This window comes from Primulina huaijiensis, chromosome 10, assembly GCF_012295235.1.
Source record: "Primulina huaijiensis isolate GDHJ02 chromosome 10, ASM1229523v2, whole genome shotgun sequence".
NCBI classification, from domain to species: domain Eukaryota; kingdom Viridiplantae; phylum Streptophyta; class Magnoliopsida; order Lamiales; family Gesneriaceae; genus Primulina; species Primulina huaijiensis.
In genome coordinates, this window is record NC_133315.1 from 18,833,604 (window position 1) to 18,850,029 (window position 16,426).

The 16,426-nt window shown below is 37.3% G+C and overlaps 5 protein-coding genes and 1 non-coding gene across 13 annotated transcripts; 3 read left to right on the forward strand and 3 right to left on the reverse strand.

Moving 5' to 3' along the window:
* The first annotated feature begins 763 nt into the window (after positions 1-763).
* On the forward strand, positions 764-2,176 carry LOC140986696 (uncharacterized). 6 transcript variants are annotated; one of them, XM_073455013.1, is made up of 3 exons: positions 764-946; positions 1,070-1,587; positions 1,630-2,176. In XM_073455013.1, exons 1-3 carry the CDS (start codon positions 781-783, stop codon positions 1,858-1,860), a joined length of 915 nt encoding a protein of 304 aa, XP_073311114.1. In that variant the 5' UTR covers positions 764-780; the 3' UTR covers positions 1,861-2,176. The 6 variants fall into 6 exon arrangements, with proteins under 6 accessions (XP_073311114.1, XP_073311113.1, XP_073311116.1 ...); XM_073455012.1 differs by having other exon boundaries at positions 1,070-1,566; positions 1,603-2,176; XM_073455015.1 differs by having other exon boundaries at positions 1,070-1,566.
* Positions 2,177-2,644: 468 nt separating this feature from the next.
* On the forward strand, positions 2,645-4,820 carry LOC140986646 (V-type proton ATPase 16 kDa proteolipid subunit). The gene is made up of 3 exons (XM_073454953.1): positions 2,645-2,876; positions 3,383-3,668; positions 4,408-4,820. Exons 1-3 carry the CDS (start codon positions 2,798-2,800, stop codon positions 4,538-4,540), a joined length of 498 nt encoding a protein of 165 aa, XP_073311054.1. The 5' UTR covers positions 2,645-2,797; the 3' UTR covers positions 4,541-4,820.
* A 599-nt stretch (positions 4,821-5,419) lies between these two features.
* LOC140986996 (uncharacterized) lies at positions 5,420-8,928 on the forward strand. 2 transcript variants are annotated; one of them, XM_073455418.1, is made up of 10 exons: positions 5,420-5,572; positions 5,690-5,741; positions 6,584-6,661; positions 6,978-7,002; positions 7,092-7,124; positions 7,236-7,357; positions 7,436-7,566; positions 7,736-7,956; positions 8,249-8,502; positions 8,669-8,928. In XM_073455418.1, the coding sequence occupies exons 2-10, from the start codon at positions 5,739-5,741 to the stop codon at positions 8,759-8,761; spliced, it is 960 nt and encodes a 319-aa protein (XP_073311519.1). In that variant the 5' UTR covers positions 5,420-5,572; positions 5,690-5,738; the 3' UTR covers positions 8,762-8,928. The 2 variants fall into 2 exon arrangements, with proteins under 2 accessions (XP_073311519.1, XP_073311520.1); XM_073455419.1 differs by lacking the exon at positions 5,420-5,572 and adding an exon at positions 5,599-5,615.
* Positions 8,929-9,356: 428 nt separating this feature from the next.
* On the reverse strand, positions 9,357-11,621 carry LOC140986275 (fructose-bisphosphate aldolase 1, chloroplastic-like). Its single transcript, XM_073454403.1, has 6 exons — positions 11,291-11,621; positions 10,864-11,133; positions 10,604-10,713; positions 10,388-10,478; positions 9,957-10,226; positions 9,357-9,867 (listed from the first exon to the last, which is right to left on the reverse strand). The coding sequence occupies exons 1-6, from the start codon at positions 11,471-11,473 to the stop codon at positions 9,589-9,591; spliced, it is 1,203 nt and encodes a 400-aa protein (XP_073310504.1). The 5' UTR covers positions 11,474-11,621; the 3' UTR covers positions 9,357-9,588.
* A 1,707-nt stretch (positions 11,622-13,328) lies between these two features.
* Positions 13,329-14,422, reverse strand: LOC140986463 (uncharacterized). Of its 2 annotated transcripts, none has more exons than XM_073454719.1 (2): positions 14,277-14,422; positions 13,329-14,119 (listed from the first exon to the last, which is right to left on the reverse strand). In XM_073454719.1, the coding sequence occupies exon 2, from the start codon at positions 14,102-14,104 to the stop codon at positions 13,475-13,477; it is 630 nt and encodes a 209-aa protein (XP_073310820.1). In that variant the 5' UTR covers positions 14,105-14,119; positions 14,277-14,422; the 3' UTR covers positions 13,329-13,474. The 2 variants fall into 2 exon arrangements, with proteins under 2 accessions (XP_073310820.1, XP_073310821.1); XM_073454720.1 differs by having other exon boundaries at positions 13,329-14,115; positions 14,277-14,414.
* On the reverse strand, positions 14,364-14,436 carry TRNAE-CUC (transfer RNA glutamic acid (anticodon CUC)). The gene has a single exon. It is a non-coding gene; the product is annotated as a tRNA-Glu (tRNA).
* Between the last annotated feature and the right edge of the window lie 1,990 nt (positions 14,437-16,426).

Sequence of the window (16,426 nt, forward strand, 5' to 3'; positions counted from 1 at the left end):
ATCGTCATTTATCAGCATATTAAGCTTCGATTCAATATATATTCAAAAGAAGTAAGATTTTTTTAGATACATGGATTTCTATTTAAGAAAAGACAAAATTTGAAGGATTAATTGACACAAAAAATGTCGGTGTCGGATGATGCGAAGTCACATGACCTAAAAATTATTCTGCAGATAATTTCAACAGACTAATTGAGAGATTATTTGGTTTTCACGCATAATATTTACACATGAAAACCAAATAATCTATTTTAAAATCATTCTGCAGATAATTTCAACAGACTAATTGAGGGATTATTTGGCTTTCATGCGTAATATTTACACATGAAAACCAAATAATCAATTTTGATAAGAGTTTGCAAACACATGGTGTTATCACCATCTAGTTTAACATCTTGTATTGTGTAGAAAGGATATTTTTATGGTTTTCCTGTCATGTTCATTGGAAATTTATATTAATATTAACACCACACATTTGATCAATACTCATAATGAGAGTGAGCGAGTAGGTTTGCGGATGGAAAAGAAAATAATAATATTGCAGTTGAAGTTCCTTCAATGAAGAAAATTGATATTGCTTGCTAAGCTGCGTATGCATGTCGCCATCGATGGGACCCTAACTCTTGTGCCGATATTAATTTTCTGTCGGTGTCCCATTCTATATAACAGATAACTTTGAGCTCGCTATTACTCAGGAATCACTTTGGGCTACTGCCCTTCAGCTTTTGTCTGCCTTTCGTTCCAAGTACTAGTGGGGTTCCCGAGAAGATTTAGTTTAAGATGAGGGTTCATTCCCTTTGTCAGACAGCCCTTTGGGGCGTTTTCTTTGTGTCTTTATTGGGGATTTGCAGTGCAGATGACAAGACATTGTTCGAGGTTGTCGGGGCAGCGGAGTGTGCTGATTGCAATGAGTATGACATTAAAACTACTGATCAGGCATTTTCAGGTAATTTCGGCCACATTAATGTTTGTTTATGCAAACATAGATATATAATGTAGAAGAAATTCAACACCAAACAAAAGGCTTTCGTACTCGTTCTTCATCCGATACCTGATTTTATGTATGTAGGTCTCAGTGCGAGCGTTGATTGTAAGCTCGAACACGGGGAAACAAAAAGAATGGGAGATATAACCAAGCTCGACAAAGATGGAAAATTCAAGATCTCAGTCTCACAACTCCATCAAGATTGCTACGTGCAGCTCCACAGCCCCGCCGCAGTCCCCTGCGTAGCTCAAAATGGCGTCGAATCCACGAAAATCGTCTTGAAATCCCAAACGAATGGTATTCAAACCTTCGGGCCGAGTAAAAATCCGCAGTTCTCAACTGCAACGTGTGCATCTAAAACCTCTTGGCATTTCTTCAAGCACCCGCCTTTTCCATACACCCATCCGTGGAAGAAAAAATTCTACAAGCCGCCTGTCCCAGTCTACAAACCGCCCGTTCCCGTCTACAAGCCACCAGTTCCAGAGCACAAGCCGCCCGTTCCCGTCTACAAGCCAAAACCACCAGTTTACAAGCCGCCGGTTCCCGTGTACAAGCCAAAACCACCAGTTTACAAGCCACCCGTTCCCCTCTACAAGCCGCCGGTTCCCATCTACAAGCCAAAACCACCAGTCCACAAGCCAAAGCCGCCGGTCCCCGTCCACAAGCCAAAACCACCCGTTTACAAGCCACCGGTACCAGTATACAAACCACCAGTTCCAGTCTACCATCCAAAACCACCAGTGTATAAGAAGCCATTCCCTCCATTGATCCCGAAGATCAAATTTCCTCCAAAGCACTTCCACCACCCCAAATTCGGACACTTCCACCACCCCAAATTCGGGCACTTCCCACCACTACCTCCGCATCATCCTTAAGCTTTTTAAATGGTGCATTTGTGTTTGATTTATTTGTTACGATGTGAACAAAGAATTGGTTTTCCGCCTCTTCAAAGTTCAAATGAAGTGTGTGTTATTTTAAAAAAAATATATAGTTTTAGAAATAAATTAACAAACAATCGAAAAAGACAGAATGTGAGTGCATGACAGTTTAAAATGTTTGTATCGTCGGTTTGGTGTTGACATGCAATGCATATGCATGGTTTTTTAAGGTTTGTTTGATTGGGTTGTAATTATTACACTGTTCGTAAAATTTCAATTGAGTGTTCGTTCAATAATATTCAATAATTTTTTATGATTTATTTACGTATCATATTGTATAATATATTTCGATTATCTATGTGACATTTACTTCTGGTGACAAAAGAAAATTATACCACGATTTCAAAAATGTCATGCACGTGATAAAAAGAATAAAACGGGAAAAATTCCATATCTATTTAAACAGAAAATTAAAATAAACAGTAAGATATCTGTCTCACAAAATATGACCCGTGACACCGTCTCACACAAATTTTTACATCGGAAATAATGCACCAAAAAGAAATGGATTAATTGAAAAGAATTAAATTAGAAAGCAAAGGGAAATTATTAAGGAAGTTTTATATACTTTGTTATTAAGGAATTCACCACAAGAAAAGTTTTTTGTATAAAAATGTAACCAATACTAGATCATACTTGTAATGAGCTCGAAGGAAGGCCCAAAGCTCCCAAAAGCCCAATCCAGTATGTTTCAGAATAATCATAGCTGTCTCTATCTTTTCCGACTGCTCGTTAATGATTGGTTCTCTCTCTCATATACCCAAAGGCCTAATCCACGCACAGAGAAGAAAGAGAGAAATCGATCGCTAAAATCCAGATCCAGCAAAAAGTTTCAACTCTCTGCTGAAATAGAGCTGAATTCAGTTCCAGAACAATGTCTTCGACCTTCAGCGGCGATGAAACTGCTCCCTTCTTCGGATTCCTCGGCGCCGCTGCGGCCCTTGTTTTCTCTTGTAAGTATTTTACGTTTTTTCCCCTTTGATGTGATTATTTCTCACTTTTTATTTATATATGTTTCGATTATGAGTTGTGTGGAAGAATTAATGAATATAATGTTTTTCTTCATTTTGTTGGTTTATGCTGGTGGTTTACTTTTTTTTAATGATTATTAAATTTGTCGATGAAGTATCTGAAATTCATATTCTGTTCAGAGGAAAATGAGATTGTATGTTGTTCGGTAATAAATCATGGATCCAACAGGAGCATGAAATTATATGGTGTAGTTTTTGAGATCGTGGTAAGATTGCTTGTTTGAACTTGTAGATTAGGTCGTGGAATGAGTAATCAGCTGGGTTGGATTAGATAGAATGGAACCAATAAAAATGTATGCTTATTCTCATTTCGTGTTGAATTAACCGACTGACCTTCGATGGGACACTTATATTGGATTTGGATTGGATAACTTCACAAAATTTCGTCTTTTCTTGTTTTCTATTTTGTTTCTTTTTTCTTCCCCCAGGTATGGGTGCTGCATATGGGACTGCTAAGAGTGGCGTTGGTGTTGCTTCGATGGGGGTGATGAGGCCAGAGCTGGTAATGAAATCAATCGTGCCAGTGGTTATGGCTGGTGTTTTGGGTATTTACGGTCTCATTATTGCTGTGATTATCAGCACTGGTATTAACCCTAAAGCTAAGTCTTATTACCTGTTTGATGGCTATGCTCATCTCTCTTCGGGCCTTTCTTGTGGACTCGCTGGGCTGGCTGCGGGAATGGCCATCGGGATTGTCGGAGATGCTGGTGTTAGGTATGTGTTTGTATCAATTTCATGGAAATTCTAATCTTTCAGGGTTGAAGTTTGATTTGTCTTGTGATGTTGTAAGTTTTACAGTCGCTTAGGTGATAGCGCCAGGTTTACTTCAAAATTAAATTTAGTTGTCAGCATGGTTTATTATAGATTCCACTTTGAAATGTTTAATGAAGTAAAAATTAAGGGATAATTTTCACTGATTATTGAAGATTTAATGTATGTATTATGAGAGAGTTTTTAAGGCTTGAGCTATAATGTTTGACTTGAAATGGCATTTTTAAGTTTTCTCCGTCATGAAGCAATTAAATTTGTGCCTGTTTCTGGGAGCCCATATAATTTGTAATTTGGTGTAGTTGATGATGAAATTCTATGCTTCAGGTCTTGTTTTGTTTTGTTGATTGTTGAAAAAGAAATTGTAAATTGCAAATAAAAATCTTTATTCTTCGATAATACCTATTGCCACCAAAACCAAGTCGGTATAAACTAGAACCAACAAAATTCGAGGATGTTGAGTGAAACATGCCAGTGTAATCATGCAGCAATGTGATCTTGTTTAGCTTCAAATGTTGATATTCTGAGCGCTTGAGCTATGACGTAAAATCTTTCCATTTCCTTATGATGTGCTCAGCTGCAACCACCCCAGTTTTCATCCTCGGAATGGATTTCAAACAACTATATGTACTTTTATGAACATGTATGTTTTTAAATGGATCTCAACCCGACATCTTCTTTGCAGGGCTAACGCACAGCAGCCAAAGCTTTTTGTAGGGATGATCCTCATTCTCATTTTCGCTGAAGCTCTGGCACTCTACGGCCTAATTGTTGGCATTATTTTGTCTTCTCGAGCCGGCCAGTCTAGAGCTGAGTAGCGGATAACTCAAATCATGGCTTGCTTTGAATGAAACTTTTACTCTCATCCAAGATATCCCACAGATCTTTATTTGGTAACTTTTGTGCTGTTCTTTGTATTCGAATATTTGGTTTCTCCTTTAAATGAATAAAAGAACTCATCGAGCGTTTATTATTTGATGGATTGATCAACTTTTGTGTATTTTTGTAGCTTCGCACGGTATAAAAATTCTGTGATTTCTGCTACTGGACACAAGTCTTATATTTATTTACAAATAATGACAACTTTGGTTTTTCTTAGACGACTTTGCCTTACCTGCCTGCATTTGACATAATCTTCCGTTACTTGAGCCACACTTTCAATATGCTCTACTGTCGATTTTTTTGAGAATTATTTTATAACTAGTTTATTTACAAGTTGTTTATTTTTTACTACAAATTATGAATTTCAAAACAAAACTCAATCAGACTGCAGTTCATGTTTACCCGAATTATCAGGCAAATGTATTGTGTACTATGTCCGACTAATTTACTAATCATTATACCTAATAATGTATGGGTATAACACCAAAATTCAAATAACATAATTTTAAATAAAATAACATATTAGAGTTTATAAATATTGTATTTCTATGTCATGATGATTATAAAAAGGGCATATGAATAGTTACTATTTAACATATCTGTTAAATTAATTTTACATATCTTTATATTTTTTAAAAAACTTATTGTTATAATTGATATAATTATTATAAAAACAAAAATAAGAATTATTAGCTATAATTTTTATAATAATTTTTTTTATCGTGATTAATTATTAATACTATGGGCTGCTTCATAAGATGGGCTTGACTAGACGATATTGGAAAGGCCCAGCCCAATCACATAAATTAAGATTCGTGCACAAGAATGACGCATCGGATCTTTCCTCCCCCATATTATCTCTCCAGTTCCTTTCCTTTGATCACTTCCAATCTAACTTGTGCTCTAGACTTCTCTCTTACCCCCGAAATCTCTGGTGAAAGATCGGCGCTTACGTTCTGCTATTCGAAGTAATGACCTTTCCTTCGAGTTTACCCCGCGGACTCTTACTCTGTCGCGTGATTGATTAACCTTTTTCCATTTCTATTGGTTAATTAATCAAATTTTGTGATTGTTTTTTTCTGCAGGTGAATTCAGAGTTGAGAGCGCGTTTTCGTCGTTTGGGATTTATTAAATATGGTGCGCCTCGAAACGAATTCCGATTTTTAAGAATTTTTTATTTGGCTGTGTTGAAGTTATTCTGAAAAAAATTGTTCTTTATTGTGCTTGAAAATCGAATTTCTTGTTTGCTCTGAGAATTTTCTTTTTGAGATCTCCATGTGTATTTTTTTGCATATATTGAGTACTGACTACTGACCGACCTTACTGGATAATATTATTTCCTAGGATCATGATTGTCGCAAATTTGCTGCTGCGTTTTATACTGCTAGTGCTATTGAGGTTAAGAGTTTAAGTGTGACTATAGTTCGGGTGGTCTGTAGTTGGTTTTCTTCATACTTTTGGGTTGATTGTGTCAATTGATGAGGTGTATTCATCGATGTGTTCGCTGGGAAGTACAAAATGCTTGTGGCTGATTCTAGCCTAAAATATTAATGAGCTAATAATCAAGATTTCAGTGGAGTATATGATTTTTTTTTTGGTCGATATGGGTTCTATGCAGAGGTAATTATTAGTTCTAAGATTTTTAAGATGCATACAGTTCTTTGATCAAGGGTCTCTTGGAGGGGAAGAAGAGATTCAAGAGTTATTGAGCATGTGATAGGTTAATAAAATATAAGCCCTTGCTAAACTCAGAGTAATGATGGATTATTAGCCATGAGACTGCATTGTCAAACTAGTTTTGGGCTCTTGCTGCTTTGGAATGGCGTTCTGGATATTTTATGCCTCCAGGACATCATTTTCAAATGTCAACGAGGATGTATATTTGCGAATTTTTTAACACTCTTTATTTTGTGTTATTGCAGTTATGAGAGCCTTCACTAGGTGTGTTCACATATATATTTTTTGCTTTCTTGTTTCAGTTTTTTAACGGATATGGATACCATGGAATGTCATTTGAGCAAACATATCGGTGCTATCCTGCGTCTTTCATCGACAAGGTTTGACGGCTTCTCCGACTTTTAATTTATTTTTACTTTAATTTTGCAATGATTCTCACAGATGTAACTTATAGTTGAGTTAACACTACCAACTGTTTTTTAACCCCATGGATACTCTTTGAAGATTTTTTCACGGTTATGTATCCTTTTCCTGGAACTCATAGTTTGGGTTTTTTTGTCTTTCATACAACGCTTGTGTACTCTCACCATTGGTATTTACTTGAAACTTTTACAGAATTTGATACTGTAATCAATTTTGAGTTAATTCTGATTTTTCCCATCTTAATTCTGATTTTTCCTATCTCTTAATTCGCAGGCACAGATAGAAAATGGTGACAAAGGTAATCAGTTTAATAAACTATAACTGTAGGCAGAATAGTATGTTTCCTTGACCCATGATATCTTATTCCACCTTTTTTTGTTGTTTCAGTAATCATGCCTCCTTCGGCTCTAGATCGCCTTGGTTAGTTTCACATCTTTTTTTCTAGTGACGTTATATTGTTTATAAACCTTTTCCTTGGGCTTGGACAGTTATTGATTTCGAGCCTTGATCTAACTTGACTTTATCTTACAGCATCACTTCAAATTGATTACCCTATGTTGTTTGAGCTTGGAAACGCTGCAACTGAACGAGTTTCTCATTGTGGAGTTCTGGAATTCATTGCAGAAGAAGGCATGATATATATGCCTTACTGGGTATGTGCAATCTGCATGCACATTATATTATGACTTTTATTACTTTGGGACACGATTTGATGTTTTGTGATCGTGCAGATGATGGAGAATCTGTTGTTGCAAGAAGGAGATATTGTACGGGTAAAAAATGTAACTCTTCCAAAGGGTACATATGTCAAATTGCAACCTCACACAAAGGATTTCTTGGATATATCAAATCCAAAAGCTATGTGAGTGTTGGACATAAATTAACTCGTTACTGTATCCGTGATTCTCATACATGTGTTTGGTGTTGTCTAGCTTCTCTTTTGGTTTTCCTAGAAAAACGACATTTTTGAAAATTTCCTCTTTTTTTGCTTATCTTAGTTTAATCTTTATTTTTTAAATTCTCTCTTGCAGCTTGGAGACGACATTAAGGAATTTTTCTTGTTTGACCACGGGGGATAGTATCATGGTGGCTTATAACAATAAAAAATATTACATAGATATAATCGAGTCGAAGCCTTCTAATGCCATAACTATTATCGAAACCGATTGTGAAGTGGACTTTGCTCCTCCTCTCGATTACAAGGAGCCGGAAAAACCTGCACTGTCAATTCCAACAAGCAAAAGAACAGAAGGTACGATTTTTTTCAGTGTTCCTCATTTTCTTATATCCATCATCATATCATTACTTTAGTACGTTGGCAATTAATTATATTACAATCAAGAGGTTACTGCTCACTGTAGGTTCCCCTTTTTAGAAAATAAGTTGCTGCAAACCTCATCTATCCAGTTAACATGGATACATTTCTTTTCTTGATTCTCCTTTCAAGGAAGTCGAGATTTCTTCTTGGACAAATCCTTCCTATGCTAGTCATCAACTAACCATTATCTTGGCCATTTTGTGCCTTTTTCTGTTCGTTTGTTCAGGCCAGGAGCCTACAGCTGAGACTGAACCGAACTTCAATCCATTTACTGGTACTGCGAGAAGACTGGATGGAAAACCCCTGAAAACCCAGCCTCCACCAGCCTCTTCATCTGCGCCCACTTTCAAGAACCTGAATGCCTCCAATGATGGTGGACAAGCTTCTGCATCCAGTTCCAGTTCACAGAGCACCAGTCGCCAGTCTCAGGGCAAGCTTGTTTTTGGTTCAAATGCAAACCGCACCAGTGAATCATCAAAGGTATCCTTTTTCCCTGCCAAAAAAAATCAGATTCCATGCTCAAGATCTCACAAAGATATGTTCCCTCACAAAAAAAATGTCAAGTCGTTCATACTTTTCCGATTATCAGATATCAGATGGTTAAAAGGATGTTTCTGGATCTGATATCCGTTAACCTTTATCACAGGACACTTCAAAAGACACCAAACAAGAGCCTCCAAAGAAAGAAGACCCCAAATTCCAGGCCTTCACTGGGAAGAAATACTCTTTGAAGGGTTGATTGTATATTAATTCCAAATTGTTCTCCGTCACTCCTTGGATGCATGAACGGTGTACGTAAGCATGCTTCATTTTACGTGTGGAAATATGGATCTTGATCCAATATTAAATCAAAATCAAGTTATAAATTATAAAACATTGAATTTCATTTATTATTTATTATTGTTTCTTATTTTAAAACATTATTGCTGTTGTTGTGAAGTGGGTGTAAATTATTATTATTATCAACAAAGACTTTATACTTTGTTGTGGTGTGATGAAATTTGACGAACCTGCGTTCTATCGATTTATTATATGTTGCAAGTAATACTCAATGCCAGTATGGCTTAAATGTCTCTCATTTAAAAACTAAATCACTTGCCGGATAATTTTACCAGGGTTAAAGTATACGTTTTAAAGATTTTTTTTATAGGCACAAGAAAATTCGAGAAACAATTATTTCCTGGAAATAAATAAAGATTAAAAACCTTATAATTATTAAATATTCCGTTGTCGATAAATCATATAAGTTTGCGTTTTATAGTTGAGATTATTATAGTCGGAAGTGCAAATAATATTTTGCCATCAGAAATATAACTATTTATGTAGATGTTAAATCATAGGAAACACCTCTATTTTTATTTATCATGCTTCTTTCTTGTACACGAGCACACACACACTATTTCATATCTCATCACACATCAGTGCTGATTAAGTTTATCAAGTGTTTAATAAGTAAAAATAATGAACAAAAATAGCTATGAATCAACGCTGAATAGGAAATCCTTTTTCCTTTCATTCATAAATTCGTCACAAAGCGGACCATTTTTTGGTAGTGAAATATGCTTATTAGTAGCTGTAGCCTTTCACAAACATTCCTGTCTTGGCTTCCTCTGATTCTCCCTCGGTGGTGTACTTGCCGAGTTGAGCTAACGAGTTAGCCTTGGCCCTGATGAGCAAAGCTTCCTGAGCCGCCTTCACGTTCTCCGGGCGGCCTCCCCAAGTCTTCAGGCATGTGTTTTGAAGAGCTCTTGCGTAGGAAAACGATACGTGCCACGGGTTCGGGGCTTGGTTCATGGCATTCAAGTTCAAGGTTGCTTCCACCTCAGATTGCCCACCAGACAAGAACTGCTCATCAAAAGATTAAACCTGGTCTCAAATTTAAACTCGACTAATTAACACGCGCATGTATATGAAGCAAAACTGGAAATACTTGCCATGATTCCAGGAACGGCTGGGGGGATTCGCTTTCGGAGGAGGCCGAGTGTGTATGCAGCAACCTGTTCGGGTGTCGCCTTTTCCTTACATTCTGCACCAGGAGTCACCATGCTTGGTTTGAGGAGAATACCCTCAAACAACACATTGTTTTCGGCTAAGTAGAAAAACACCTCAGCCCACACCTTCAAAGCTACCTCATAAGTCCTGTCAATCCCGTGCTCGCCATCTAGCAAGATCTCTGGCTCCACAATTGGGACCAATCCAGCCTCCTGAATCATCATGAAAAAACACCTTCAGTTCCATCAAATCGTGTGGACTGGAGTTAATCAAACAGTTGGATGTTTAAATTTGAAATCCCGAGTCATGCTCATCACCCTAAACTCCCCTAGCATAATATCATACAGTTAGAACGGGAAGGGGATATATGTACCTGAGAAATGGCGGCATAGCGGGCTAGGCCCCAGGCCGCCTCCTTCACTGCCAAGGCAGATGGACCATTGGGAATGCTCACCACAGTACGCCTGAGCAAGGTCCGAACCGAAAATTTGGTTAGAATCAAGGACATTAAACTTTATTTAAGGTCTACCGGTAGCATTTACATATATTTAGTTTGAGAGGAGACAAAAGTACGAATAAGTATCCTTACCATTTGGCGAAACGAGCACCTTGTTGGTAGTAAGCAGCGGAGCGAGAGGCGAGGCCATCAAGACCTTGGCACCATGACTCGTCATTTGAACCAGCAAGTGGAACCAAACCCTGCAAAGTTCGAATCCCATTAATTATATAAGCATTCAAGAATCATTCAAATCTCTTACCCACATCGCAGCATAGTCACAACAACGAAGAATTCTTAGATCCATCCTGCTAACAGCAAACTAAGAAATGGAACGGGTGGTTATTGATTACCTTATCGACTTTAATGCCGGGGACAATATTCTGCTCAACAAGAACATCCACTATTTTCTTGCCATCAATGGTGGATTGGTAGAGAGTCTCCTCGAATAAGATTGCACCAGAGATGTACTGGCCGAGTCCAGGGGCAGCCACGAGAAGAGTGCGATAAGCCTGACGGTTCGCCTCGGTGTTATCGAGCCCAATGGATGCTAGACGCTTCCCACAAGTCGCGTTTGATTCATCTATGGCAAGAATACCACGCCCTGGTGATGCAACAGTTTTCTACACCCAAGACACATTTACAAAAAAAGGTCAGTCTCTCAATTAGCTAAACACTTGCCTCTCCAATAAACTTACTACCAAATAAACTACAAAACGCAGTTTTATAAAACATTATGCAAGAACTGAACCAAGCCAAATGATGAAACTAGCCATATACCGCAGTCTTGACGAGCTCATCGGCATAGGAGGATGCACGGACGGTGAGCGGTGATGGTGCCGCCTTGGGCTGGCAGCGGATGGTGGCAGCGGAGGTGGATGGGTGGCGGAGAAGGGAGTGGCCTTTAACGAACTCAGACTTGTCAAGAACAGGAGATGACTTGAGGAATGAGGCTGAGGCCATTGGTGTCAATAATTTTCTTTCTCCTCCCTTTTTGTGGTCGAGAAATTTGATGATATGAACTGAAATTATTGAAGCAAAAACCAATAATTTATCAAAAATCTTATCCCCCCACTAACACTCTCTTTGCCACACATCAAACCTTCCTCATGCATGGCTCAATTTATAATTGTGTATGCTGTGCTGTGACAAAAGATGTCACATTTGCGGCTGTCATGATTGGGCCAATCGTGGGTTGACAAGTGGATGTGATGATTTGGTTGCACAAGTTGCTAAAATAGATTGAACCATACACGATACTCCACTCATACAGTCTTGTCTAATATTATTTGCTTCAACTTTATTCATTTGTCTACACATTCATTTATTCAATACTTATTTATATTTGTGTTCTATTACTTTTAATAGCGGAAAAAATTTAGTTCATCAGAAGCAACTTAATTTTGGATGTTTAGAAATTGTGAATGAAATTTAGAAGCTGGGTAATATAATTTTTTCCATGGAGGAAAATCAAAATTAGGACATCGATCTTTGTCCTATCCCGAAATCCCATTTGTTCATAATTTATTTCAGTTTGTGATTTTGGAAGCAAAAAAATATATTGTCCCCGGTTTTAAAAGTTGAGCTCTGAAATCCCATTTGTTCATAATTTATTCCAGTTTGTGATTTTAGAAAAAAAAAATTATCGTCCCCGGTTTTAAAAGTTGAGTTCTAAATTTTTCTGTCAAATCCCACGAATAAAGCTCCGATTTGAAACGAAAAAGATCATAACAAGCCCTCACAACATTCAAGAAACTTGTGATTGCGAAAATTTCATGCTGATATTTAAATATGTGTCTGTACGCATAAAAATATTGGCAAACAAATGAGAATCACTAACTGAAAAACCTTGATATTTTCAAGACTTCACGTTCTTCCAAAAATGGAGCTGTTTAACTGAAAAATTCTATTGGGTATGTAAATGTGAGGTTATGGTCATTTCTGATTAATGTTCTGTTTGTTAGTTTGATTGGGTGTTAATGGTCATGGTTTATTCCCGGAATTGGTGCGAGAGCGACACAGCGTGCACCATACCAGAAGATGGAATGCGTGCCAGGTTAGCGTTAATCATGGGAGCTAATTAACTTTTAAGGACGGGGCCAAGATTTGTGCTAAAATATCAGCTATAAAAGTTCTGCTGTCACTGAATTTCCCATAAGATTTCAAGAATTTTTCGAAATAAATTACTAGTATTAGGTTGCTTCCAGTGTGGAATTCTCCCTTACTAACCAGAAGGAACAAGAATATCAAATAATGCATTGTCTAGGACTTTCAATGCCAAGAAACATCAGAACGCATTTTGTCATGAGCAGCAGAGTCAAGTTGGATTCAGAGAGTTTTCAATGTGTCTGTAAGAGAATTAGCATGCAGTGTAACAATTTGCGATATTTGGTTAGTCAATAATCATCCTTTGCAACATGTTCCGGTGGAAGCATTTTTCCATACAGATCAAATTCTACAGAATGGAAACCCCATGATAGAGTCTTACTTTGTTTAGTCACCAACACAACGGCTAAAATATGCGAAGCATCTAAGGGTATGCATAAAATCTTTCAGCACCGATGAAGATAAAATCCAGTTCATTTTAAAAACTTGATCAAGTATCTGATTCGTGAGTGGGTGTATCACCACTTTAAACATGTATATCAGTATAAGAAAATTAACACATGGAAAATTCTCCATTATGCAATCAATATCCAAGAACACGTGAAATTGTAAGTGATTACGGTCACAATATCTCTGAACACACAACAAACTTCTCAATGTAAAAAACAGTGTTTTCAAGGTAAAAACCATGCCAAAGATTGAAATTTCAACATATGCCAAATCTCACAGTTTCCTGGTTAGCATTTAATTAAAGTCTTTCTCATAACTCATAACAATCCTAAAAAATGGGGGTTTTTAATATACATAAAAAAAAAGAGCTTTTTTGGCCAAGTTTTAAAGCAAATGAATGATATGATATCAATCTTCTTCACTTTCATCACTACTATATGACACCAAACCACTGCTACTAGATACAAGCCTAGACTCATCATTATCACCGTCTTGATTTCTCGCGGTATCTTTTGTATCAGTATTACATGATCTTACCACAGTCGAAGCTTCTTCTGCATCCGCAGAGTCTGTTTTTGCTTTCTTCGTTTGTGGGTTCACTTTAATTATCATTCCCAGCGGACGAGCTGCTGTATTCCTCCTTCCTAGAACTGATTTCTTTTCCTGGACCTTGGAAACTGACGGGGCCTCCTTCAGCTCATGTACAGCAGTAGATTGTGCTGCTACGGCTGCCTGAAAGTTCTCCAGCTGCATCTTTTCTTCATCTGCAAGCTGTCGCTCATATTCTTTTTTCGACATTTCCAGGTTATCGAGAAACTCAGTCTCGTCTTCATCCAAAGCTTTAGGTGGCCTGTGCTTGAATCGTTCGTTGAATTCAGCATCCTTCTTATCCTTGTTTTCCTGCAAAATCTCGTAAAGAGACCTGTCTCTCTGCGCAGTACCATCTTCCACTCGAACACCCCGAGTTCTCCGAGTTTCTTCCAACTGCTCTTCCGAGACGAAATTCATCAACCTTATCGGCATCTCATCATCCGCCATTCCCGAAAATGCTTTCTGATGGTTAAAAATAGAGACAAATTTTTTTCAATTTGTAGTTTATACAATTTAAAATTTCAGAAACGTTAGTGAAAGCACACATTGAAAAATTGAAAGCGATAAATTAAAACCTCAGTAAGTAAGGATAATTGGAGAATCAAGGAAGAAACCATACCTCGTGGGGATCTACAAAATTAGGGTTTTAAGGAATTCATACCCGAACTTTGTATATTAATTTTCAAAATGAAATGTGAAAAACAATTTCCGTTGCCGGGACTTGAACCCGGGTCTTTCGGGTGAGAGCCGAATATCCTAACCAACTAGACTACAACGGATTTTCGCAGTATGTTCTTACCTTTAATTAAACTATAGTTTGATTAAACTACAAATGAATTTCATCTATAAATTTACAAAAGATTCCCGATTTTATACTAATAAAAACGCACACGCTTTGCATGTGTTATTATTATTATTAATTTGATCAAATAATACTAAACAATTAACATGAAATTATTTTCAATTTAGAAAAGTTGTTGGATTTAAATGAGAAATTTTGTTTAGATTTTTTTCTATGTAAAATATGAAATGACTTGAATAGATTTTTAGTGAAGTAAGAATGGTAATTATGGAATTAAATATTTTGGTGTCCTCTAAGAAAGTTATTTTAAAAATGTCACACTTAATAATATAGCATAAATATACTACTTTCTTTAAAACTAAAAAGATAAAAAGGGCAAGTAGTATTAGCAACGTGAAATACTATCATAATTAATAAACAAAAAATTATCAAATTATTTCGCACAATATCTTCATGCATCCAAGCAGAAAAACAGACTGAGACGATTGTCGACCGGTCAAAATAAAAAACAAAGGTGTATAAAATTCATTAGACATACAAATAGTCCAAAGACGACACCGATCTGAAGAAGTCCAACCAACAAAGTACCAAGAGTGCAACGTCAATCTCAACTCAATACAAAACAAAGAAAACTCTGCATGATTGGCCTTTAACACATAAGCCACAAACTTCTTCCTCTAGTACCTTCTGGGATATCTGTCCATGAACCTACCAGACGAGCACTCAAAGGCCAAGTGCCCTCTTCCTCCACAGTTGTGACATATGGCCATGGAAATGCAAGCCCGACTCATATGCCCCACTTGCTGGTAAGTCCTACACACAATGTCACGAAAGGGATATAGCAAGCAACTATCAGACAAAAAGCAACCATTCAATCCCTCTCATTGAACTTTCCATTATGTGTTTTTATGTAAATTACTTCGGATTTGTGTGAATTATTGAGGTTTGAGAGGATAGAGCAAAAAGGAATTTAAAAAATCAGGTGTGGAGTAGATTGGATCAAGACCCGAGACACGCAGAAAGATGCCAGGCACAGCATAAGATATGGTTTCCCTTTGTATTGATCCCTCACTTCAATGGCCCCCTCTTCAATTCAACCTACACAATAATGAAAATAATAGTTATGAACAAGATGAATGGATCAAGACCAAATAACCTGAAGCCCCTCCTCGACTCCCGCCTATACGGTGCATCAAGATTAGAATAGCGTTGAGTACTGAGCTTACAATCCATTGGACTCCTGCTCCTGCTACGGCTCCTGCTGCTAAGCTCATTTTCCTAAATATCCCAATCAGCAACCAACTTCTACGCGCAACAATATCATCACCACCACCACAGTTGATGCCTCCTCCCTGTCCACCAGAACCACACATCAATGTCCATAACAATCAGTCTTACAAAACTTTCACTCGTCCTTCATTTCGTAAACACCAGATCCCAACACTGTTATTGCAATTTTCAGCAAACAATACCACCGCACATTATGCATGGAAAAAGAAATTATCTCCTGTCAAATTCTTGACCTCAAAAAACACATTGAGCCAACCGCATCCTTAGTGTAATATGATATCAAACCACCAATTAAAATCATTTTAGAACATTTCAACTATCATAGTAAAGTGTTTCAGCTTCAGACTGACTCTTGCGACAACATTTCGTGTTTAACTATTTCTTCACAAACAGCAAGTTGAACAAATATATAAACTGACCCACAATTGATAAACACGTGAACCCGAATGAGTCATGACACAAACCATTACATTTTCACATATTCGGATTTGACGACATTCACCGTGTATCAAGCAGAGAAATGAATTTTGCAAGAAGTTCCTGGATACGTGAGAGTCATCATTCCTTCCAATATTCCAGGATGAGAGTTCTCTTTATGAACTGAACCGGCCATGTTAATGTTTTATTTCAGCCATTAACCATAATAAAAGTGTTAATAGACTCGATCTACGCAGGTT